Genomic DNA, 27,429 nt, shown 5'->3' on the forward strand with positions numbered 1-27,429 from the left:
TATGTCATGTAAAACCATGGTCCTGAAAAACGTTGTCTCGTTTTTACTGTGTACTGTACCAGCAGTTATGGTCAAAATGACAGTAAAAAGTGACTTGACAAAGCATTTCACAGTAGATGCGAGTGCCACTGGGGAATAGTCACTGGGGGTACCCACCCTGTTCTTCATGAGCACTTGTATGATTGGGAACCTCCGACTACAGCAGTGATGTTTTCTGAGTCCCATTAGGTTCACCATTACAACAAGGGTTCACCATCTTGAAAAATGTTCTGACATCAGCCTCCGAGACGGAGATCACAGGGTTAACGGATGCTGAAGGGAATCACATACAGTAGATGTTGCTTTATTCTCCCTTTCAAAGCTTGCATAAATGGTACTGAGCTCATTTGGGAGTGAAGCACCACAGCCATTCATGATGTTAGGTTCTGCCTTGTAGGAAATAATGGCCTGCAAACTGTGCCAGAGCCGACGTGCATCCGATTCCGTCCCTAAACTCAGTTGGAATTGTCTTTTTGATCTTAAGTTAGCCTTTTGTAGACCGTACCTAGTTTAACAGTACATTGTTTTAGTTTTACTGTGATCTGTTTCATTCTATAAATACCTTTGTCTCATAATATACTGATAAAGATATTGTTTATGTTTTTTCAACTTGCACAATTATGTATTCATACCTTTTGGAGATTTAATTAAAATAGTTGGCTCTGTTCCATGATTTGTGGTTTGCATAGCGATCACCTTTATTGTGGAAGCTATTACTAAGAGACAGGATTTCAAATGAAAATATTTTCATTGAGGTCTGACCTCATTCTTTTTGTAAGTCTACATGGTTACTGGCATCACTTATTGGAACTCCAGCGGCACATGAAAGGACTGCTCCTTTTTGCCTACCTTTCTCTAACTCTTGTTTTCTTTTATCATGACATCTTGGATAAAATGTCATTCATTGAAATAAACTGTGCTTTATTTATATAATCACAGGACAATTGCAGTGATGGCAATCGCGAGGGTGAATGTACTCGCTCTTTGTCCCAGAGTTCGGGAATCAAGAACTAGAGAGCTTAGGTTTGAAAGATTTAAAAATATCTTGAGGGCTAATTTTTTTTTTGCACAAAGGGTGATGTGCATGTGGAATGAACTGCTGGAAGAAGGCTGAGACGGGTGCAATAACAGACAGAAAGGTATAAAAGGTTATGGACCAGGACTGGGCATCCTGGCCATCATAGGCCAATTAAGCCAAAGAGCCTGTTTTCATGCTGTACAAGTCTATAAATTCTATGAATTATTTTTGACCCTAACTTAGATGATCCATGTAGACTGACTGACTGACATCTATAGAGTAGATGAAGAAGACAGTTGTCTAACACAGGGCACCCAGGCAAATTGTGACGTCTATTCAATTGTTTCTCCAAGATGTTCTAATGTGGCAATGCACTGAAAATTGCCTATAATCTCCCTGCTTTCTGTGCAACAGCTGCTCAATCCTCTAACTAGTCAAATCACTTTTTACACCTTTGTCAAGCAACTTCCTTATGAAGTGTGGCACATTTGCTTTCTAATTGACTGTCAGGCACAAGCAAAATATCCTAAGCTATTATCCTGTGCTATTAGCTGCTTCTCTTGATAATGTGGCTGAGATCATTAAAGCATTTTCCAATAACTTACTGTTAACATTTCAGTTTATATACATTCTGGAAGGGAGTTGATTGTGCAAAACAGTTTGCATGTGTTTTGGTGTCACGTAGCTATTCGGCGTCTTTGAAGCTCCAGGTTCAACTATTCCAATGCAATTCTACTCTTCAACCTGATCTTCATAAACATAAACTCATTCATAAGGTTGCCAAATGTTGCTCAACACTCACCTTCGCATTCACTGGTTTACTTTTCACACTGTTAAGAGGTAGAAAAATCTTAACTGATGTTAAACCAGCAAAGTGATTGAATTAAAATTGCAGCTGTATCACAGAATTACAGAAATTTATACCTGTGCAGGAATCTATTCAACCCATCGTACTTTTGCATGACCACTTTAAGATGCACAACCTAGCCCATAGTTGTATAGGTTGTGTGTCTTAAAGTAGTCATACAGAAATTTTTTAAATATGTGTACTTAATGGAATTAAAACTATATTTGCTACTGTGATTAAAGATAAAGCCAGCACTTTGCTGTCTTTCTGGGTGTCATTCAAAATTATTGCCAAACCGTAATTGCTGTTTAGTAGCCTCACTGCCTAGATCAGGTTACCCTCTGAACTTAGTCGCAGGAGAAGAATGGCACTTGTAAGAGAGGCTCCTGTGATGCCAGCAGTCACTGAGTGAGCTGCAGAAGTCAGCGGCTGCAACTGGAGATGAAGTTCTCGGCTTCATGATACCTAAAGCCTTACACAAAAAGGCTATTAATGGAAAAGTGGCAATGAAGAAACCCTGGCTAAAGAAGCAAGCGTATCTTTGCCCGAGAAGACTTTGCAAAGTGTCACTTAGAAGATACTGTAAAAATGTGATAAAAGGTCTTGTGGTCAGATGAAAATGAATTGGAACTTTGTGTTCTCAATATTAAATGGCACGTGTGGCATAAATCAAATACTGCATGTCAGCAGGTAACACGGTCACTACTGTAAAGTACGTGGAGGTAGCATCATGCTTTGGGGATGCTTTTCAGTAGCAGGGTTTGGAAGTCTGTTCAGGATTGATGGGAAGATGAATGCCGCTAAATACAAAGAGATCCTGGATAAAAATCTGCTAGCCTCTACCAGAATGCTCAAACTGGGGAAGAAGTTGGATTTTTCAGAAGGACAATGACCCAAGGCAAGAGGAATCATGGAGTAGCTCAAATTAAGAAGATTGATGTCCTTGAGTGGCCCAGTCAGAGTCCTGATCTTAACCTGATTGAACATCTTTGGCAAGACCTTGAGATCACTGTTCATTGCCGCTCTCCAACTAAATTGGGACAGTTTGAGCAATCTTCCGAGGAGGAATGGGCAAATCCTGCTCATGCTGACACTTCCAGCACAATCGTCACTATCTGATTTGTCACAAATGACACGTTTGTATGTTTCAATGTTTTGATGTGCATATGACAAAAAAAGCTGATCTTTATTTATAACAGCAGTTATCTTTATATAACAGCAGTAAACCATTAAAACTACAGTTTATTTTTATTTTCATTGATACTGTTTTAAATCTTAGTGCTGCTTTCAAACAATGACAGATCATGTTGTTATTAATAGCCAGGGGTAGCTTTATTATTTAATACATGGTATCACAGATTTAAAGTTTATTCCAGCTTCTTGAGCGAACATTGCCACAGCTGTTCCATGGAAAAGGCGGCGATTTATAGAGTTAAAAGTGAACTACAGCACCCTTCTACTTAAAAATCAGCAGCTTGACTGAGTTCAAATAAGTGACTTTTAATATCTTTTCATGAAGCACAAAGGCCCAATCTTACAGCTACTTGAACCACCAATGAAGGTAGATTCTGAGACCACCACTGAATCTGTCTTTCCTTTCCAACCACACACAAAACTCATTGACTGGAGCTTTATGAAGTGAAAGTGCTGAATAAGGGGTAAAAGTGATGGAAGTATCCATTGTAAGTGGTATGAATGACTAACAGCTGCATCTGGATGTGATAGTCAAAAGGTTCGAAGGCAGGGATAATGGTATGGGTCAGTCATTTTCATTAGTACAAAGAAGTGGAACTGTCTTTACTTGTTTCAGTAGCACTGACCCTTACAGATTTCTTTTTTGTTTGGTGGTGTTAAGGAAGGTGTGTTGAAGGAATTCTTGTGGATTCATTGTAAGTGGTTAGAGACTAAGCCATGAAAAAGTGAAGTTAAAAAAGGATTCTTCAGTTCCTATTCACAATTAAAATTTGAAACTCAAATTGAAGCAAAATGTTTTGTTTGTGCCTTTTATCCCATTTTGTTCAAAGTGCAGGTCATTGTGTTTTTGTTGTTTATGTAGTTAATTGTTAGACCAATGTTTATGTTGGGTTTAAAAGTGACTTTTCATATCCACATAACAAAAACATTGTAATTTACTCTAATTTCTCATTTTTAGACATCAAGGAAAAGATGGTATCGTTAAAAATTATAGCTGAGAGATTTAAATCTTGACATTAAAAGAACAGGAATGCACCCATTACTTTGGTTGTTCACACAATTGCAAATCCGTAATTCCATTTTGGTAAATCTTCAAAATAATTAACAATAATGTTTTATTTAGAACATTTGTATATAAAAGCTTTATTTTCACTTTCAAGTGTAGTGGACATTAGGTTACTTTTTGCTTGTTTACTGCATTGTCTGGTATGGGCTATGGGAAGAATCAGGCATTTTGTGATCTTGACATGATAATGTAAAACAAGCACATTAATTAAATCAAAGGGCAGTGTGTTGACCTTTCATCACTGACTTAACTGAATACATATTCTGACAAGTGAAACACTTCGTCACAAACTCAGATTCTGAGCTTCACTGGATAAATTTTTCACAAACAAGTTTCTTTGATATCGAATAAATTGTTGCAGACAGGATTTTAATTATTTTGAATTAATGGCTGTGTAGTTTTTCATGTATTAAAATCCAGTGAAAATATGGAAAAGCTGAATTGTTAATACATGGAATCGATCGATCCCGACGTAGGGTCCCGGCCCGAAACGTCAACTATTTATTCATTTCCACAGATGCTGCCTGACCTTCAGCATTTTGTGTGTGTTGCAGAAGGGTATACATGAGCTTAAATGAATGAGGGGAGGAAAGTGGAGCGTAAAAGTAACCCTTTCTGAATGCAAATTTTATGATAATTCTAGTCCTATGTTTGTTTACTTATTTATACAGCACAGAATAGGCCCTTCCGGCCCTTAATGTTGTGCCACCCAGCAACCCCCCCATTTAATTCTGTACTCATCACAGAACAGTTTACAATGAGCAATCAACCTACCAATCGGTACATCTTTAGACTGTGGGAGGAAAGCGGAGCACCCAGAGGAAACCCACACAGTCACAGGGAGAACGGACATACTCCTTACAGGCAGCAGTGGAAATTGAACCTGGGTTGCCTGTACTGTAAAGTGTTGTGCTAACCACTACACTACCGTGCCACCCATTGTTAGTGTCATTACAACGAGTAGGCACCTTTAAAAATAAGATTAACTATGGGAAAAAAATACTAAGATACATCCTGTTTTTAGAGAATTATGAGGAACAGAATTGAACTCTGCACTCCAGTGCCCTGAACTGTAACAGCGTCGCCCTGACCACAATGCTACTGTAACATCCTCTGTAAGCGAGTGTGGGTGTCCTTCCCGCGTTTGTGTTCCTCCCTCCAGGTGTTCCAGTTTCCTCCCACAGTCCAAAGATGTACTAGTTAGTAGCTTAATTAGTCAGTGTAAACTGCCTCATGAGTAGTCTAGGGTTAAATTGGGGACTGCCAGGTGGAACGAGTCAAAGGGCCAAGGGGACCTATTCCACGGAGTATCTCCAAATAACTAAAATTAACAGTCTCTTTATATATTTCCTTAATATATTGAAAACAGCTTTGTAATCAGTGTACATTTTTGGAGCATTTTGTGTTGTAAATGATAGAAAAGGCAGTAAATAGTTTTACTCTGCAAACAATTTGTTGGCTTTTGAAGGAATGCTGGATATTGGACTAAATCTCTGCCATTCTTGGAACTTCACAATTTGATGCCTGAAATGATGATTTAGATACAAATTGGGTCATACAGACCTCCCTGAATATTGTAACCTGAGGTTACAACTGGTCCTGATCTTCATAACAGCAGAAGTTACTGTTAGCAACCCAAACCAGTTCCTAGTTTTAACCTTTTCAAAGCTGGACAGCTTGAATGTCAATGTTTTTCCATAGATAAATCTCAGATCCATTAGTTTAAAAAGGTAGGAAACCCCTGCTACACAAACGGGCTGGGAGTGATCACAGGTCGGTAAACAGAAGTATCACTTTCTAGCATACTGCGATCATTTAGACCTTTTTGAAAACACAAAACGAAATGTAAGCAAGCAAATTGTTACTTTCCTAAAACTTGAATTTGTAGTCATTCAAGTTCAAAGGAAATTTATTATCAAAATATATGTATGTCACGATATATAGAACCCTGAGATTATCTTGCTTGCAGTCAATCACAGTAAGTAAAGAAACACAATGGAATCAGTGGATGGGCAACAACCAAACTGTGCAAATACAAAAAAAGAAAGTGAAAACAAACAAACCAACGAATGAGCAAGCAAGCAATAAATATCAGGAACCTGAGGTGAAGGGGCCTTGAAAGTGAATCTACAGGTTGTGGGAACAGTCCAGTAACAGGGCGAGTGAAGTTATCCTCTCTGGTTCAAGAGCCTGATGGTGAGGGGTAGTAACTGTTCCTGAACCTGGTGGTGAGGTTTTAAGCATTTCTGTACAAGGCCATTGGTGCTTCCAGGCCGTAATGCAACCAGTCAGTATACTCTTCACTACACTTCTATAAATGTTTGTCTCAGTTTTAGAATACATGCCGAATCTTTACAAACTTCTAAGAAAGTAGAGGCACTGTTTTGCTTTCTTCATAATGGCAGTTGTGTGCTGGACCCAGGACAGATCCTCTGATATGATAATGCAAAGGAATTTAAAGTTGCTGATCTTTTCCACTTCTGATCCCCTAATGAGGACTAGCTCATGGACCTCTAGTTTCCTCCTCTGCAAGTCGGTGATAATCTCCTTGGTCTTGCTGACATTCAATGAGAGGTCTTTGTGGCACAATGTAGCTATATTTTCTATTTCCATCCTATCTACTTATTCCTCACCACAATCAGTTGTGGCCAATGACAGTGATGTCATCAACAAACTTAAAGATGGTATTGTAGCCAAAAAATGGAAGTACAAAACTTAAAATTAAAACATATAATTGTGCTGGAAAGGGTAGCAAGTCCAAAATTGCCCAGAATATAAAAATAGCAATGAATTATAAAAAGATTAATAAGGAAAATGTATGAGAAGAGGCTTGCCAGAACTTTTTAAAAATATCAAATAGTAAGATTAAAAAAAATGTTTAGAGTTGACAAAGTGAGCAATTGGCCTTTTTGAAAGAGATTCTAGAAAAGAAGTAATATAAACAAGGAGGTAGATGAATTAAACAGTTTTTGTTTTCAGTTTTCAGTGTAGAGGATCTAGGAAATGTCCAATGGGAATGAGAAAGGAGGGAGAAGCTCAGGAAAATTACGACTGTCAAGTCAGGTCCCTCAGGACTTCATCATAAGGTCTAAAACTAATTGATTAGTGGGGTGATTAGAGAGTCATATAGTTGTGTATTATAGGAGCAGATTATTCAGCCCACTGCAACAATGCCTTATAACTCAACATCTTCAAGGAGCGGTGCCTTAGAAAAGTGACTTCCATCACCAAGGACCTCCACCTCCCAGGACATGCCTTCTTTTCATGGTTACCATCAGGAAGGAAGGACAGAAGCCTGAAGGCACACACTCAACAATTCAGGAACAGCTTCTTTCCTCTGCTTTCCAATTTCTAAATGGACATTGAAATCATGAACAGTACCTCACTACTTCTTCAGAAATTTCTTTGCTTACACTACTTAATTTAACTATTTAATATACAGATAGACACTGTAATTCATTTTTTCTATATTATCATGGATTGCATTGTATTGCTGCAGCAAAGTTAATAAATTCCGTGACATAGGCCGGTGATATTAAACCTGATTCTGATTCTGATTACAGTTCCTGTCTCCACCACTTCCTCTGGCGGTTCAATCCGGATACTAACCACTCTTTGTGTGTGAAAAGTACCCCTCAGGGTCTCCGTAAACCACCTCCTTTACACCTTAAGTATATGCTCTCAAGACGTAAACGCTCCTACCACGGGAGGCAGACTCTGACTATTTATGCCCTGCATCCTTTTATCATCCTCTATGTCACCTTTCAGCTTTCTTTGCTAAAAGGAAAACAAAACCATTCTGTCCTTATAATTCAACATCTGAACCAACATCTTTCTGAACCTTTGTGCACCTTCTCTTCCTGTTTTTCCTGAAGTGTACCATTCAGATCTGCATACAATGCTCTGGGTGCAACCAAGCCAACATTTTATGCAACTGTGACATGATGTGCCAACTCTTGTACAGAGCCTTGAAAAAGTATTCAGCCCCCACAACTATTTTCACATTTTATAGCCTCATTTTCTAAATTTTAAAATATTGAGGTAGGATTTTCTTAAGCTAATCTACAAAACATTTGGCGTCATGTCAAATCAAAAGAAACATGTACGAGACCATCTCAAAGGCACTGAACACACCCCGCCTGGCACTCATTGCAGCCCATCATGGAACCACAGCCACGCTCTTTAGAAACACAAACTTCCTCCCCACTTCAGAGGGTCAGGCCGCCCTGCTAAACTTAGTGCTGGAGAAGAATGGCACTTGTAAGTGAGGCTACTGTTACACCATCAGTCTCTGAGTGAGCTGCAGAAGCCGGTGGCTACAATTAGAGATGAAGTTCATGGCTCCACAATCCCTAAGACCTTACACAAAAAGGCCTTGCACTAAGCAGGGATTTATGGAGGAATGACAAAGAAGAAGCATATCCTTGCCCTTAAAGACTTTGCAAAGTGACACTTTAAAGATACTGTAAAGATATGGAAGAAGCTGTTGTGGTCAGATGAGACTAAAGTGTAACTTTTTGACCTCAACACTATGACAATAATCTAATACTACACATCAGTCAGGTAACACCATCATTGCTGTAAAGTATGGTGGAGGTAGCTTTGTACTATGGGGATACTTTTCAGCATCAGAAACTGGAAATCTGGTCAGGATAGGTGAATGCTAACTACTGAGAGATCCTGAATTAAATTCCTGCTAGCCTCTTCCAGAAACCTTAAACTGGAGAGGAAATTGGTCTTTCAGCTGGGCAATGAGCCAACGCACACTGCCAGAGCAGCCCAGAGTGGTTTCAAGTTAAGAAAGTTGGTGTACTTGAGAGGCCCGGTCAGAACTTGACCTTAATCTGATTGAATATCACTGGCAAGACTTCACGTTTACTGTCCACTGCCGCTCTCCTTCTAACTTAAGCAATTTTTTTCAGTGCAATGAGTAAATTTTGCTCCATTAGCCAAAGCTAATAGACACACGGCATGGACTAGAAGGGCCGAGATGGCCTGTTTCTGTGCTGTGATCGTTATATGGTTATACATAACCAAAAAGTCCACTGGCTGTAATAGCTGTGAGACGTGGTTCAACTAATTACTGAGCAAAGGGGGAATGAATACTTCTGAGCTGCTAACATTTCAGTTTTGGAATTTTTAGTTTTTTGTGCTTTACAAATTTCCCTGTTGGACTCTACTGTTGGGGAAAAGAAGAAGCATGTGATTCACAAAATATCAGTTAAATTGATCAATATCTCTGTAATGCTCATTTATATGAACAAAGATTTGGGGGCTGAATACTTTTTCAAGGCACTGTATTTAAAGCCTCAGCTGATGAAAGCAAACATGCTATATGCCGCCCTCACTACTTTTCTGAATCTGAATCAGGTTTAATATCACTAGCATATGTCATGAAATCTGTTGTTAAGTGGCGGCAGTATATTGCAAAAGAGAATAAAATCTGTAAATTATAGTAAGTGTATGTATATTTGAGTGTGTGTATATATAATATATATATAAAATATAGTTAAATAAGTAGTGCAAAAGGAGAAAAAATGTGAGTTAGTGTTTATGGGGTTCAATATTCATTTAGAAATCTGACGGCAGAGAGGAAAAGGCTGTTGCAGAATCTTTTGCGTATGTGCCTTCAGGCTCCTGTACCTCCTCCCTGATAGGAGCAATGAGAAGAAGGCATGTCCTTGGTGATGGGGGTCCTTAATGATGAATTCCAGCTTCTGGGTGTCCTGATTACTGGAGAAGCTAGTGTCCATGAGTTTACGACTCTCTGCAGCTTATTTCGATCCTGTGCATTGCCCAACACCCCCTCCCTTCCGCTGGCAATGCAGCCAATTAGAATTCTCTCCATGGTACATCTATAGAAGTTTGTGAGTGTCTTCGATGACATTGCCAATCTCCTCAAACTCATAATGAAGTATAGTTGCTGTTGTACCTTTTTTGTAACTACATCAATATATTGGGCCCAGGGTAGATCCTTAGAGTTTCTACCTGTGCTGCCACTTTAATAGAGTTATTCATCACAAAAAAAAGTCCTTTTTACCCCGATTACTCATGTCCACTAAAATGCCTATGTAAGTTTGCCTGCACTTGACCCATATCCCTTAAAACCTTTTCTATGCATGTATCTGTTTAAATGTCTTCTCTAAAGAATTACATAAAACTCTATAACATGATTCCTTAGCTTCTTTCACTCCAGGAAAACAATCCTACTCTATCCAATTCTCCTTCTAACTCAAGCTTTCCAGTCTTAGTAACATTGATGTGCATCTTTTTGCTTTGCATCCTCTGCAGCTTCATCAAATTCTTCCAGTAGCATGACTATCAGAATTGCATACAACAGTGCTCTAAACAAATGTCTTTCCTCTCACTCTTACTCAGTGATGAATACGAGCACACCATATGCCTCCCTCACCACCTTGTCTACCTGTGTCACCACTTTCTCACAATTTTTTCTGTTCAACAGCACTCCTCAGGAACCTGCCATTCATTGTGTAAGCCCTGTCCCAGTTAACTTCCCAAAATGCATCACTCTATACTTGTCTGAGTTAAAAATCCATCTGCCTTTTTTGCCCACTTTCTCAGTCCATCAATATTCAACATTGCAAGTTTCAAAGTGCGCCTTTTGTCAAAGAATATATAAATTATACAACCTTGACATTTGTTTGCTTACAGGCAATCACAAAGCAAGGGACCTGAAAGAACCCAATTAAAAAAAATAAAACCAACAGCCCTCCACAGTGCCCACAGAGAAAAAGAGAAAAAAACACAAAACAAATCATATAAACAATAGAAGCGAGCTACAATGTTCTGAACCAAACTGAGTCCTTAGATCCAAATCCCCAGAGCAGCTCGGAGTAGGCCCAAAGCCTTGGTATCCAGATCATCACATTAGCAGAGCAAATTGCCTCAAAGTTTGCAGCCGGGGCAGTCTCACAGCCTTAGCATCGTGGAGAGAGAAGCACCCAAACTATCTGGGCTGGCGTGTAAGTTGTTCAAACCTCGCACTAGGACCTGGCCCCACAAATTGCTCCCAGCCTGGATTTCGTTGCCGAAGAAGCCGTTCTGGACCTCGCCAATTTGGGTCAGTACTTACAACGGTCCACCCTCATGGCTGGGTTAGTTGGACGGGCATCGAAACTCCTCTGTTGTGCCTTTTCCCCTCCGAATTGTTCACTTCAGCCAGCACGGCTCCAACTCCCAAGTGCTTCAATTTTGCAGCACACCAACAGGGCACATCTCACAAATTCACTTTGCCTTTACTCACTTCTTCATTGTTTCTAGTGATAGTTTACCACAATTTACTTCAAAAGAGGTGTTATTAATGATTTTAATTGAATTCCTTTGCTTTCAAGCCACAAGTAAGCTGTCGCATGTCTTTGGTAGCACTATCTTAAAACAGATTCCATTGTAACCTTACATAACCTTCTTCATTGACCATTATACCACCAATTTTGCTGTCATCTTTTACTAATTTACTAATCATAATCCAATTTCAGGGGATTAGATATCTGTTCCTCTGGATCACTGTTCAACAGTGCCTCCCAGAGACAAGTCATTTACCGTGTGTGTTGTTGGTTTTCGTTTTCAACTTCCTTAGCTCTGGACAAGTTTCCATTAGGTTAGTAAAAGCAAATGCAGTTCCTTTGTTGATAAAAAGAGGGAGACAGAAAGCAGGAAATTACAGGCCAGTTCGTTGTGAGGAAAATGCTGCTATTAAAAACATTCAAGGCAAATGAAAAATTCAAGGCAAATCAGGGAAAGTCAGTCTGGTCTTACAAAATAGAAATCAGTTTAACCGTTTATTTTCTGAAGTCTTCCAGGTTTGATCTTTTTTGTTTGAGAAGAAGAAACGATGGCTTAGGAGAGAGTTGGACCCTTGGAGATTTACAGGGCTGCTTGTATCATAAGCTGCAGGAGATATGTGGGATTTTTAACAGATAACTTTCCTTGGTATTTAGTAAGGAGGAAATTGTGGTTGCTTAAGAGATATGAGAAATAAGTTGAAGACATTCAAATTACCAGAGGGAGGTTTTTGCTGCGTTACAGCTCATTAAGGTCGATAATTCCTGGGGCTAGACTGAATATGTCCTTGGACTTTGTGGGAGACTAGAGGAGAAACTGTGATTCCCCTGCAGAGATATTTGCTTCATCATTAGCTTCTACTGAAGCTCCTGAAGAAGGGAAGGTAGTTAATATTGCTCCATTGATTAAAAAGGGTAGCAAGTACAAGCCGGTGAACTACAAGCCATTCAGTGTGACATCAGTAAGGGGAAGTTACCGACGGAAATTCTGAAGGTCTATATAAATGACATGGTTGAAGGCAGGAAAGGTATGGTTGCTGAGTTTTCCAATGACGAAGTGTGAGGTAGAGAAGTAATTTGCGAGAAGCTACAGAAATATAGTGTGATTGTGAAGGGGCAAATATCAGTCAAATGGTGTATAAGATGGGAAAACGCAAAACCTCCATATAATAAGAAGACAGCTGACAATTCAAGCCCAGACCCTCCATCAGGACTGAAGAGGAAGGGGACAGGTGTCAGCATTGGGTGGGGGAGGTGGGGTACAAGCTGGTAGGTGATAGGTGACATCAGGTGAGGGGAGGTGGGTGGAAGTGGGGAGGATGATGTGAGAAGCTGGGAGGTGACAGGTGAAAGAAGCAAAGGACCATGAAATAAAGTGAACTAGGTGGGGAACCAGAGAAAGATGATGGGTAGGCTATAAGTGCATGGAGGAGTAGAGAACAGGTAAGAGTAGAGGGGGGAGAAGCAAAAAGATGGGGAGGGAATAAAGAGGGATTACCAGATGGTAGAGAACTTGTTCATGGCATCAGTCTGGAGACTATCCAGACAAAATATGTGATGTTACCCATCCAACCTGAGTTTATCTCATCAGGGCATTAGAGGAGACCATGGACAGGCATGCCGGTGTGGAAATGGGAACTTTAATTGAAGTAGGTGGCCAACAGGAGATCCTAGCCTTTGTGGCAGGCAGAGCAATAGTGCTTGTCGACGTGATCCCCCGGTCTGCGTTGGGTCTCACTGATGTAGATGAGGCCACATTGGAAACACCCAATACAATAGACGACTCTGCTGGACTAACAGGTGAGGTGTTGGTCCATCTGGAAGTGCTGTTTGGGGCGCTGAATGATGGTGAGGTAGGAGGCGTATCACTTGCAACAATGGCAGGGCTAAGCACCAAGAGGGAGATGAATGGGAAAGAAGGAGTGGATGTCTAGAGAGGAATCCTTGTGATAGGTGGATGGGTCAGGGGAGGGAAGGATCTGGCTGACGGGTTCCTTGGTGGATGGCAGCAGATGCAGAGAATGATGTGCTGGATATGGAGGCTAGTGGGATAAAGGGGTGAGGGCAGGCATGCAGGTAATTGAGATGCAGGTGATAGTGATGGAAGGGAAACCCTGTTTTCTGAAAAAATTATGTCTCAGATGTTCTGGAATGGATGTGCTTTCAAATTGTGGAGGCTATTTTATTCACTGGCCAGCTAAACCCAGCACATATGGGACGTAACATGAAAAGTTGAGCAGTGTGGTGGCAAATGGAACTTAATCCAGACAAGTATGAAGTAATATATTTTAGGAGATCAAACTCTGATAGAACATATAGAATTAGCTTTCTTCTTCGGAACCGGCCTGACCTTTTAAAATGGTTGATAAGTACTTCTCTAAGTAAAGCTATTTTTTCCAAACTCAGACTTTACTTGAATAATTCAGACATTAACTATTGAAACTCTAAGGGCTGTAGTCAATTTCTCCCTGGACTTGGTGCGTTTTTTCTAAATAGATGATTTAAATTTAATATTTCCCTACGGACTTTTAGATTTTATTTGTGTAATGTATTTTATTTTTGTATAACTTTATCTATAGAGAACTACAATTGATTTTAACTTGTTTTGGAGGTTTGGAGTTCTTATTGAAGGCCTCCCTGTTGGTTGATTTATAGTTTAAGTTTTGCTTTTTTTTTCTGTAAACGGTTGATAAGTACTCTCTTTAAATTTATAATTTCCCCCTTTTCCCCCTCCCTTTTTTTTCTTTTAATCTTTTATAATTTTTCGCGGGTAGGTTAGTTTTAGTTTTCTTCTGATTTTTTTTTGTATTAAGTTTTATACTTCTGTTGAAGTTGTTCCTATTTGTAATTCTGTTTTCTAGTGCATAAATTAGTTATTATTTGCTATATTATTTATACGGAACTTTTGTTAACGATACGGAACTGGAAGTCATTTTTGGGTTAATTTCTTTTTGTAGAGCTAGCTGCTTTTTTAGGTAGCCGTCTAGTTTTGAGGTGTGAAGGTGGGGTGGGTTCTCCAGTTCCAACACTACTCACTGTTTCTTTTGTTTTCCTTTGTTATTCAGGACATGTCTCTGTTTTGATTCTACAGATCTTTGTTTACATTTTTGCTCCCAGACTGTTACTGTACTGCCTGATTTTTTTATATGCCTGCTACCTTCTATGCACTAACAATTGATAATGGTTAATACTCTTAAATTTGTGAGCTGGAATGTAAAGGGATTGAATCATCCTGTTAAAAGAAGGAAGGTCTTCTCGCATATTAAACAACTCAAAGCTGACATTGCTTTCCTTCAAGAAACTCATATTCGTAGTTTTGATAATTCTCGGCTTTTGTCAAAGTGGGCGGGTCAGCATTTTCATTCATCCTTTGCCGCCAAAGCTGGGGGGGGGGGGTGTCCTCCATCCTTATTAATTCAAATATTCCTTTTGAACTCCATAATAAGATATCTGATACAAATGGCCGTTTTATTATTGTTTCTGGTAAATTATATAATACTAAAGTTGTACTAGCAAACCTGTATGCTCCCAATTTTGATGACGTTAATTTTTTTGAACGTTTTTTCTCCTCACTACCAGATTTATACTCTCTTATACTGGGTGGCGATTTTAATTGTTGGTTAGATCCTAATTTGGATCGATCGTCCTCTGTTACTAGATTACCTACTAAAGCTGCCTTAGCTATTCACTCTTTTCTTTCTAATTATGGTATCTCTGATATATGGCATTTCCTTCATCCTACTGAGAGAGATTATTCTTTTTTTTCTTATGTTCACCAAACCTTTACTAGAATTGACTACTTTTTACTTGATAATCAACTTATTCCATTTGTCTATTCTTGTGATTATCAGAGTATACTGATTTCTGACCATGCCCCAATTACTTTGTCTTTAATTTTTCCTGGTCTCCCTCAGAGGAATAAACACTGGCGTTTTAACACGACTTTATTATCAGATGATGATTTTCTAAAATTTATTAAGGATTAGATAACCTTTTAGTTTAACACCAATACATCATCTGAAATGTCATCCCAGATTGTCTGGGATGCCATGAAAGCATATTTGAGGGGTCAAATAATCTCCTATACAGCAAATCTTAATAGAAGGTCCTGTACAGATCGATTAGACCTCATTAATCAGATTAAAGAATTAGATCAACTGTATGCTCAAACTAAGAATCCTGAATTATACAAGAAGCGTGTAGAACTTCAAGCTAAATTTAATCTTCTGTCTACTCAACCTGTTGAACGCCAACTTCTTGAAAGTAAGAGTCGCTTTTATATTCATGGTGACAAATCTGGTAAATTTCTAGCCAATCAGCTGAGGCGTTCCAAAGCCAAACAACATATTACAAAGATCTGGAAGGAGAATGGAGACTTTACATCGGATCACTTAGAAATCAATGACGTATTTAAAAATTTTTACTCGACTTTATTCCTCTGAATCTCTGAATGAGAATATCTCTGTTGATCATTTTTTAAATAATCTGAATATTCCTTCGCTTTCATCTGATTTTAAAGCCAAACTTAATGCGCCTACATCATCAGAAGAAATATCTTTTGCAATTTCTGCATTGTCTTCAGGGAAATCTCCTGGACCTGATGGGTTCCCCGTAGAATTTTATAAATCATTCTCTTCACTTCTTTCTCCTCAGTTACTCTCAGTATTATCTGACTCATTTAATTACAGTAAATTGCCACCCTCTTTTAATGAGGCATCTATTATTCTTTTATTAAAAAAGGATAAAGACCCAACAGAGTGTTCCCGTATAGGCCGATTTCTTTGCTTAATGTTGATGTTAAAATCTTGGCCAAAGTTTTGGCTTATAGATTAGAAACTATTTCTGATTATTTCTGATTATTATTCTGATTATTTCAGATTATTTCTGATGATCAAACTGGTTTTATTAAAAACTGTCTTCCTTTTTTTAATATTCGGCGTTTATTTAACATTTTATATTCACCTTCAACTGGGATTCCTGAATGTGTTATTTCCCTCAATGCGGAGAAAGCATTTGATCGTATAGAGTGGAACTACCTTTTTACAGTTTTAGAAAAAATTGACTTAAGTCAAAGTTTTATCTCTTGGGTCAAATTGCTGTATCTGTGTCCTTCTGCCTCTGTTTTGACTAATTTTCAGAAATCCCAGTTATTTAACCTTAAACGTGGCACCCATCAGGGATGCCCTTTAAGTCCCTTTCTCTTTGATTTGGCTATAGAACCTTTGGCGATAGCATTTCGAAGCTGTCCTGAATTGACCGGGATTTGGAGAGGGGGTGTTGAGCATAAAGTTTCTCTTTATGCTGATGACTTATTACTTTTTCCTTCAAATCCGTCTACATCCTTACCTCCAATGTTTTCACTTCTTGATCAGTTTAGCCAGTTTTCTGGCTATAAACTTAATTTACATAAGAGTGAACTTTTCCCAATTAATAAAGAAGCACAAGAATTAACATTTCGTGATCTCCCTTTTAAAGTAGTTCATAATCAATTTACTTATCTTGGGATTACAGTCACAAGGAAGTTTAAAAATCTTTTTCGTGAAAATTTTGCCAATCTTTTATATACTACAAAACAGAGTCTGTTACAATGGTCACCTCTATCTATGTCTTTGGTAGGTCGTATTAATGTTGTTAAAATGTATGTTCTCCCTAAATTTTCATATTTATTTCAATCAATCCCAATTTTTATTCCTAAATCTTTTTTTGATTCCTTAGACTCTATTATTTTGTCATATCTGTGGAAGAATAAGCGTTCTAGAATTAATAAAGTTTATCTCCAAAAATCTAAAAAAGAGGGTGGCAAGGTCTTACCTAACTTTCGTTTATATTATTGGGTAGCCAATATACGTTGTGCTACCTTTTTGGTCTTTTTTCCATGGCCAACCCGAGTGCCCTAATTGGGTGGCAATGGAGTTGAGTTCCACTAAAGGTTTATCTATTTCTGCATTTCTTGGCTCTGTACTCCCTAGTAGTTCGTCCAGATTAATTGTTAATCCTCTTGTTAGACACACTTTGCGAATATGGGCTCAGTTTAGGAAATTTTACGGTTTCCATGGTTTTTCCTTTTCTAGCCCTATCTTACATAATCACCTTTTTTTTTACCTACTACGTATGACTCAGAATTCCAGGATTGGTATAGGAAGGGCATTAGACATTTTGAAGATCTTTTTATTGGTAATGCTCATTTTTTTAGCTATCTCCAAATTAGACACTTTATTAATCCTTTAGTTCCTAACTTCCCTGAAATGCCTGAGAAAAATGGTATGGATTTCTTTCTTTCTATTACTCCACTGGGTAAAGGTTTAATATCATTTATTCGTGATAAATTAGCATTCTTACGGTGTGCCCCTGCGGATAAAATTAGAATGGCTTGGGAGCATGATTTAAATACCTCTTTATCTGATGAGAGTTGGGACTCGATTCTCAAATCGGTTAATTCAACATTTCTTCGTGCTTGCCATTGCCTCTTACAGTTTAAGATTGTTCATAGAGCCCATATGTCTAAATCTAAACTATCTTGATTTTACCCTAACATTAGTCCTCTTTGTGCTAAATGCAAAAGGGACGAGGACTCTCTTATTTATATGTACTGGTTCTGTCCTAGCTTGGAGAAATTTTGGAAAGATGTCTTCATAACTTTATCTTATATTCTGAATCACCACCTAGAACCTAACCCTTTAATTGCTTTGTTTGGTCTTTTGGGTGAATCAGATTTACATTTGAGTTTGACTAAGTGTCTAATATTATCTTTTGCTTCTCTCCTGGCTAGACGTTTAATCCTCCTTAGATGGAGAGATGTTGCCCCGCCCACGCATGCTCAATAGCTTAATGATGTTATGTCCTGCTTAGACCTTGAAAATATTCCTTATTCAGTTCTTAATTCGGATATAAAGTTCCATAAGGTCTGGGGACCTTTTATTGAGTACTTTCATAACCTTCCTCTTAACTAAGGTTTTTTTTTCGGTCCCTTGCTTTCAGCTCTTTTTTTTTGGTAGTAGGCATTATTATCTTCTGTTTTTAAGTGTACTTACAGTCTTGGGGGTTTGATTGTCCTGATTTATATTCTCTATATTGTGTTGTGGTTGGTCTGGAGTTTTTTTTTGTTGCGGGGCTTGGGGAGGATACTAATTTTACATGTCTTCAATTTGGGTGCTTTCTCAATTATCTTTTTTGTATTATATTATTATTGTATGTTTATTTTTGTACTGTATTAATGTTCTTCATTTTGATTTGGGGTTTTTTTTCTATCTGTAGCGATGTAGCAAATGCATTAAAAAAACTAATAATAAAAAAAAAGAATTAGCTGTAGGGGCCCGGATAGAGTAGTAAAGAATGCATTGAGTATAAGAATGAGGACATCATTTTATATCTGTGAGACACAGCTGGAGTATTTTGCACCACACTGCATGCAGGAAGCAATGGAAAGAGTGCAGAAGAGATTCATCTGCATGTCGCCTGTAAAAGGCCAGTAGAGAGATTGCATTATTCTCACTGGAAGACCTGAGGCAAAGGGTTAATCTTGAAGATATTTATAAGATTGAGGAGCACAGGTAGGATTGGCATTCAGAATATTTTTATCAGGGTCTAGGCGTGTAGAACTAGAGGGCATCTGTTTAAGGTGGGGGCACAAATTTATGGGCAATCTGAGGGATGGGTTTTTCCCAAAGAAAGTGGAGAATATCTGGAATGTGCTGCCAGGGCAGGTGGGAAACAGTTATAAATACAATGTTTAATGAGCATTTAGACTGATACTTAAGTGGGGCATAAAGCGATGTGTGTACAAATAGATAGGCACCATGGTTGGCGTAGGTGAGACAGCTTGCTTCTTTGTTCTATAATTCTGAAAAATAAGCTGGAGGTGGGGGAGATTGGTAATAGAGACCTTTTTGTCTTGAACTGAAAAATCATAAATGTTAGCTATTGGGAGCATTTCAATTTAAGGTTTCTGGATTAGAGTTTCCCTCCATCTACGCTGTGTCTGTACCCATGATGAGGCTTTTCTTTCCAGGACATCAGAGATCCCTCCTTCTTCGAAGAACGGTGTTTTCCTTCCTCTACCATCGATGCTGCACTCCCCTGCATCTCCTCCATTTCCTGGGCATCTGCATTCATCCCATCTTCCCGCCATATTAATAGGGATTGAGTTCCTTTTGTCCTCATCTACCATGAGTCACTCATCCAACACATTATCTTCCAGAACTTCTGCCATCTCCAAAAGGCCACCTATCACCACACATCTTCCAACCCCCACCCTCTCCACTTTCCGCAGGGATTGGTCCCTCCGTGATTCCCTTGTCCATTTATCCCTCCCCGCTAACCTCCTTCCCGGCACTTATCCCTGCAAGCGGCCAAAGCGCTACATCTATCCATTTACCTCCTCCCTCACCTCCCTTCAGGGTCCCAAACAGTCCTTCTGAGTGGGGCAACACCTCACCTGTGAATCTGCTGGGATTGTCTACAGTGCTCAGTGCTCCCAATGCCTTGGTGAGGCCTAGAGACCTGTCGTAAATTGGGGTATCACTTTGTCGTGCACCTCCACTCCATCCGCCAAAAGCAGAACTTCCTCAAGGCCTAGCATTTTAATTCTGATCCCATTCCCATTCCGACATGTAGGTCCATGGCCTCCTCTTGAGCCACGATGGGTCCACCCTTAGAGTGGAGGAGCAAAATTTTATATTCCGTCTGGGTTGCCTCCAACCTGAGTGTGAATATTCTGGTAAAAAAAACATTCCCTCACCCTCCCATCTTCTATTCCCCACTCTGGCCTCTTACCTCTTCTGGCCTATTACCTCTTCCTCAGTCCCCTCCTTCTTCTCTGTCTCCTATGGTCCACTATCCTCTTCTGTCAGATTTCATCCTCTCCAGCCCTTTATCTTTCCAATCCATTTGGCTTCTCCTATCACTTTCCAACTAGCTTCCTTCCCCTCCCCCCAGTTTTTTATTCTGGTGTCTTCCCCCTTCCTTTCCAGTCCTAAAGAAGGGTCTCGGCCCGAAACATCCACCGTTTATTTCCATGGATACTGCCTGTCCTGCTGAGTTCCTGCAGTATTTTGGGTGTGTTGCTTTGAATTTCCAGTATCTGCAGAATTTCTTGTATTGAAGAAGAACCTGGATAGGCTGGGTGGAGTAGTGGAGGCCAAAAAGCGACAGAGGCAAATGAAGACGTCTTCCTTTCCATTTGGAAGTAATGTCTAACTCTAAAAGGCATAGTTTTAAGTTGAGAGATGAGAGATTTAGAGGGAATGTGAGGAGTTATTTTCACACGGAATGTGGTTGGAATCTGGAACAAGCTGCCCGAAGAATTGCAGGAGTCAGAGACTCTCAAGTATTTAAGAACCATTTAGAGTCATGGAGAACTACAGCACAGAAACGGGCCATCAGCCCATCTAGTCCTTGTTGAACTATTATTCTGCCTAGTCCCATCAACCTGCACCTGGATCATAACCCTCCATACCTCTCCCATCCATGTACTTATCCAAACATCTCTTAAATGTTGAAATTGAACCTGCATTCACCACTTCTGCTGACAGCTCGTTTTACCATCCACTGAATGAAGTTCCCCTCATGTTGCTCTTAAATATTTCAACTTTCACCCTTAACCCATGACCTCCAGTTCTAGACTCCCCCAACCTGTTTGCATTTACCCTATCTATACCCCTCATAACTCCTCTACCAAATTTCCCGTCATTCTACTATGCTCCAGGGAATAAAGTTATTCAAACTTTACCAATATCTCAGGTCCTCAAGGCCTAGCAGCATCCTTGTAAATTTTCCCTGTACCCATTCAATCTTACTGATATTTCCTATAGGTAGGTGACCAGAACTGTACACAGTGCTCCAAATTAGGCCTCAACAAAGTCCTATACAGCTTCATAACATTGCTACTCCTGTATTCAGTACTTGAATTCATGATGGCCAATGTGCCAAAACCTCTCTTTAAGACCCTATCTAGCTGTGATGCCACTTTCAAGGAATTATGCATCTGTATACCAGTAGTATATAGCTTGTATAGCTTACTGGTAGTTCAGAAGGCAAGAAATGTGACTAAAACCATTATTAATGACAACTTTTCTGAAGTAAATTGCGGCCATCTATCACCGCAAACAAGAAGCAAGTGGAGGCAAGTGATTCGAAGGGTAAGCCGTGCTGGTGTATCGCAAAGCCAGAACACAATGTGTTGAAGACGTGGTCACAGACGGAGTTGGTATCACTCTCGCTGTTGGGGTGAATGATTTGGAGAGGAGTTGATGTGGAAGATGCCTGTCCACCTAACCCGGGTGTGAGGGTGGGTCATTCCCGAGCGCTGTGCTGATTTGGTGAGATCGAGAACGGATTCAGGCTATGTGGCCCAGGTGTGTCACTGTAGCAAGGCCCGGGACCTAGGGCAAGGCACTACCCAGTGCTTGCATAATTTTCACGCTGGCCCAGGCAGGCTAGAAAGCGCAAGTGTGGCGGTGAAGGTTGGGCTGATCTCGCTTGCTCCCCCACAATGTTCAATCTTCTCTCCAGTGGCTACAGTCTCTGCGAGTTCCATGGCACTTTTGCCCCACTGATGTGATGGACTGAGATTGAGGCGTGGGCCTAACACTCTGGCTGGTCTGGGGAGCGGATCTAAGGACTCAGTTTGGTTCGGAATGCTGTCGTTTGCATGATGTGTGTGATTCTTCCTCACAGTGGTTATGGCCTTTCTTTATTTTAATTGGGTTCCTCAAGCTTCTTGCTTTGTGGCTGCCTGTAAGCAAACAAATCTCAAGGTGTATACTTTATACATTCTTTGATAATAAATGTACTTTGATGTTGATGTATTTCCAGATCCCTCTGTAACACTGCATTCCTCAGTGCCCTACTATTAACCATGTATGTCCTACCCTAGTTTACCCTCCTATAGTGCAAAATCTCACACTTGTTTGCATTGAATTCCATCTGCCAATTTTCAGCCCATTTTTCCAGCCAGTCCAGATCTTCCTTGCTGTCTACTGTGCCCCCAATTTTTGTACCATCCGCAAATTTGGCCAGGTATTTAAATTGCCAAGGCAGTGAAGGTTATGTTAACTAATGCAGGTAAATGGGATTAATGTAGGTTAATGGCATAGATACAGTGAGCCTTGATTATGTGCTTCATGAGTTTGTAACTTTATCTAAACAGAGTGGTATACTAAAAATCTTCAGTGGATTCTTTCCGATTAGAATTCAACTGTATTGTTAGCTGTTCGTGAGATGATAAATGTGGTTGTTTTATTTTTCAGATCTTTCTGCAGATCATGAGTGTGATAGCTGTGGCAGTATCAGTCATTCCTTGGATACTTATTCCCATCACTCCACTTGTCATTATATTCTTTTTCCTTCGGAGTTATTTCTTGGAAACATCACGTGATATTAAACGCATGGAAACGACTAGTAAGTATGACTCAGAAAACTAAATTATCAGTCTTTAAATGATGTTCTGGACACCTTTTATGATAACAAGTGAAGAAAGAATAAAAAGAATACAGGGACTGTGAATGGACAGGTTGGGCTGGAGGTGGTGTAGAGAGATTACTATACAATGTCAGATTTTTCAAAATGTTACTGAAATTCCAATGATTCTTCCTGTTGCTCATGGTATTTGTGTGCTTTGTAGGAGTTGCCATTGATCTCAACCAATTATTCGCACTGGAATTTGCCTAAATATGCTAATTTTCACACTTTGGTATGACCAACCAGCGAAGGTCTTGCACGGTGAAAGATAGGGTACTGAGGAGTGTGGTAGAACAAAGGCATCTGGGAATACAGGCAGATAGCATTGTAAAGAAAGCTTTTGGCACATTGGCCTTCATAAATCAATGCAGTGAGTGCAGGAGATTGAATGTTATGTTGAAGTTGTACAAGATGTTGGTGAGGCCTAATTTGGAGTATTGTGTGCAGTTTTGGTCACCTACCTACAGGAAAAATGTAAACATGTTTGAAAGAGTACAGAGAAAATTTATGAGGATTTTGCCATGTCTAGAGGACCTGAGTTGAAAGGAAAGATTGAATAGGCTAGGACTGTGTTCTTTAGAACGTAGAAGATTGACAGGAGATATACAAAATTATGAGGGGTATAGTTAGGGTAAGTGCAAGCAGACTTTTTCCACTGAGGTTGGGTGGGACTACAACCAAAAGTCATGGGCTAAGGGTAAAAGGTGAGAAGTTTAAGGGGAACATGAGGAGAAACAGCTTCACTCAAAGGGTTTTGAGAGTGTGGAATGAGCTGCCAGCACAAGTGGTCCATACGAGTTTGATTTCAACGTTTAAGAGAAGTTTAGATAGTTACAGTATGTTCATGGATAGTAGCGATATGGAGGGGTATGGTCAAAGGCCATAGGCAGTTTAAATAGTATCGGCATGGGCTAGATGGGCCAGAGGGCCTGTTTCTGTGCTGTTCTTCTCAGTGAATCTTTGACTGTAACTACAAGGTCTCGTCAACAAAGTATATTTTGATGGCCATCTTTTAGCTAGTGTTGGATGTCTTTCAGCAGCATCTGATGAAATTTATCTTTTAAAACAATAATCTTATTATAAAAGTAAAGAGTCGTTAGGTTATATAGTACAGAGGCAGGCGCTTTGGCCCACTCATACTTGCTGATCATGATGCCTGTCTAAGCTGGTTCCATTTGGCACATACCCTTCTAAACCTTTCTTATCCATGTACCTGTCCAAATGTCTTTTACACCTTTATTTATTTATTGGGATACAGAGTGGAATGGGCCCTTCAAGCCACGCTGCCCAACTTAATCCTGGTCCAATCATGGGACAACTTACAATGACCAATTAGCCTACCAACCAGAACATCTTTGGACTGTGGGAGGAAACCGGAGCAGCTGGAGGAAACACATGCAGTCACAGGAGAATGTACAAACTCCTTTCAGGCAGTGGTGGAGACTGAATCTAGGTTGCCTGTACTGTGAAGTGTTGGGCTAACCACCTCCTCTGACAACTTATTCCATATATCCAGCCTCTGTGTGAAAAACTTACACCTCAGGTTTACTTTAGATCTTTTCCCTCTCACTTTAAACAATTTTGGATTCTCCTACCTTTCATAATTTTATATACATCAATTGTATTACCCCACATCCTCCTTTTCTCCGGGGAAAAGACAGTCCCAGCCTATCTGATTGCTTCCTATAACTGAAGCCATCCTGCCCTGGCAACATTCGTGTGAAACTTTTCTGCCCTCTCTCTGTTTTAAATTGCATCCTTCCTTTAAGATGGTGCCTAAAACTGCACATAATACTCTCAGTGGGGCTCACTAATGTCTTGTAGAGCTCTAACATGGCATTCAACTCTTGTACGCAGTGCTCTGACCAATAAAGTTAAGCTGCCCTTCTTCACCGCCCAATCTAATACTTCTGCAATTTTCAGAGAACTATGTACTTGTACCCCTATGCCTTTCTGTTCTACAACACTCCCCAGAGTTCTGGCATTTACTGTGTATGCCCTGGCCTGTGTTTAAATTCCTAAAATGCATCTCATCGCCCATGTCTTCACACAACCACAGAACAGAAGGGTGCACCTTTCTACAGAGATGGGGACACATTTCAGTAGCCAGAGTGGTGAATCTGTGGAATTCATTGCCGCAGACAAGTGTGGAGGCCCAGTCATTGGGTATATTTAAAGGTTGTTAGATTCTTGATTAGACAGGATGTCAAAAGTTACAGGGAGAAGGCAGGAGAATGGGGTTGAGAGGGAAAATAAATCACCCATGACCGAATGACAGAGCAGACTCGATGGGCCAAATGGCCTTGTTCTGCTGCTAAGTCTTAAGCTCTTTTAGTTAGATGGGGTCCTCCTTACATGAGGTACATCGTGTATGTGACAAGAAATGACATACATCACCTGCAATAAAGTGTACTGCACAGCAAGGCCTGTGAAAGGCGCTGCTTACACACAGAAGTAAGCTTTAACCAATTTTTTTTAGAAACAATTTTCCACTCAGATCATCACACTAAAAGATTTACTCTTCAATTACTCCACTACAAAATACTCTGCTGTGACTCAAAGCCTTCTACTAACCTCCAAAGATTTCTACCCCCCCCCCCCCCATTCTCGGTCCCTTACACAATCATTTCTTTTATTTCTCTCTTCCCATTGAGATCTCTCTCACATCCACAGTACTCTTCATCTTTCTACAGTCACCCCAGCCCTATGACCCTCCCTATTCTCTCCTCCTTGGCTTTCTTTTCTCCTCTACTTCATCATCATTTCTCCCCTCAGTCACAACTTTTTCTTCTGTGTGTAATCTCCTGCTCCTTTTTTGTCAGTTTGCCCTTATTTATGCAATTTCTGTCCCTTCCCTACAATAATACTCTTCTCACCTGCTATCCCTCATCCTCTCTTAACCATCAATCCATCTGCGACTTCACCTTCAGGAAGGGCCTTTTCTGCTGAATATGACACAGTGTGCCTCTGGCACAATGTACTGTTCCTGCATAAGACTGGTACAGACCAGTAAACCACAATGCCTTTTTAGATGGTCTGCAATTTGAGACTAATGTTGATATTTACTGGGATTCTCTTGGCATTTTTATTTGCTCTTCAGGTAAGCCACATGATAAGTCCACATCCACCTTTTTATTCATCAACAGTAATCTTATTTTCCTGCATTAGGAGTGTATACTTTGGTACCTTGTCCATTTAAGTGTCTCTCTAAAAGCCTCTTTAACATAGTGATTATATCTGATCCCAGCACCCCCTCTGACAACATGGGTCCTCAACTATTCTCTGCTTTAAAAACTTGCCCCTCAAGCCTGCTTTAGAACTCCTTTCTCTCACCTTAAACCTAAGTCATCTTGTTTTTGATATTTCTACCATGGGAAAGAGCTTTCAATGTTAACCTTATCTATGCCAATCATAATTTTATAATCTCTTAGGTCACCCCCTCAGTCTCCTTCACTCAAGGGAAAACAACCCCAACTTGTCCATCCTCTCTCCATAGGTCCTCCAACTGAGTCAACATTCTGGTGAATCTTCTCTGCACTCTCTCCAGATCAATCTGTGGTGTTGTGACCCAAACTGCACGTTGTTCTCTGGTGTGGTGCGGTAGTCAGTGTGGGGATTAGTGTGTCAAGTGTGGCTAAACCAGTGTTTCATAAATTGGCAATGTAATGTCCCAACTGTTCCATTCCATGTCCTGACCTGTGAAGGCAATGGTCTCCTTCACCATCCTACTGACTGGTGTTGCCACTTTTGGGGAACTATGCTCTTGAACTTGTCAATTGTAAAATATTTTTGAAATACAAGAAGTTACATCTCAGGTCTCATTTAAATCTCTCACCTCTTATCTTGTATCTTTACCCTCTAGTTTTGGGCTCCCTAAACCTGGGGAAAACGACTATGACCACCTACCTTATCCATACCTTTCATGAATTAATAAACTTTAATCTTTAGGACTATTTGGGCTGAAGGGCTGTTTCCTATCAGTATTATTCTGTGACATTATGACACTGTTCTTAAAAATTTAATTGAATATTGCAACATCTATGTACGTCAAAACATGTTTGATGACAATATTTTTATAGCCTGAAATTATATTTATTATATATCTTTAATAGAGTGAGCTGCTGAAACTTAGGCATTCTCAGACGTATGCAGTACTGTCCAACCCTGCTCACCTATCCATTGCTACTTCAACTTTCATTTACACATATACAGCCCACAAACTGCAGGTGGAGTCTGGTGCTCTATTAGACTCTAATTTACCCAGCAGTCCTGCTGCTCTTCTGAATCACAACCTTTGTGTTTATTGTTTGTACATTTTGTGTTATTTTGCACCTTGGCTCCTTGTCAGACTTTGGTTTTTGTGCAGATTTTCATTAATTCTGTTGTATTTCTTTGTCCTACTGTGAATGCCTGCAAGAAAATGAGAAAATGAATCTCAGGGTAGTGTATAGTGACATATATGTACTTTGAAAGGACATGTACCTTTGTAAGCATTAAATTTATTTAT

The 27,429-nt window shown here is 39.8% G+C and overlaps 1 protein-coding gene across 5 annotated transcripts in view; it reads left to right on the top strand.

Annotated features, from left to right (window-relative positions):
- abcc4 (ATP-binding cassette, sub-family C (CFTR/MRP), member 4) overlaps window positions 1–27,429 on the top strand; it is a 268,298-nt gene that overhangs the window by 186,837 nt on the left and 54,032 nt on the right. For 4 of the 5 annotated variants that reach the window (XM_059970351.1, XM_059970353.1, XM_059970350.1 and 1 more), the window contains one exon: window positions 22,712–22,862. In XM_059970351.1, coding sequence (XP_059826334.1) covers window positions 22,712–22,862 — 151 coding nt within the window. Of the gene's footprint in view, window positions 1–22,703; window positions 22,863–27,429 lie in introns of all 5 variants that reach the window. The other variant, XM_059970354.1, reaches the window with a different exon arrangement.

The sequence above is a fragment of the Hypanus sabinus genome, chromosome 5 (assembly GCF_030144855.1).
Source record: "Hypanus sabinus isolate sHypSab1 chromosome 5, sHypSab1.hap1, whole genome shotgun sequence".
Lineage (NCBI taxonomy): Eukaryota > Metazoa > Chordata > Chondrichthyes > Myliobatiformes > Dasyatidae > Hypanus > Hypanus sabinus.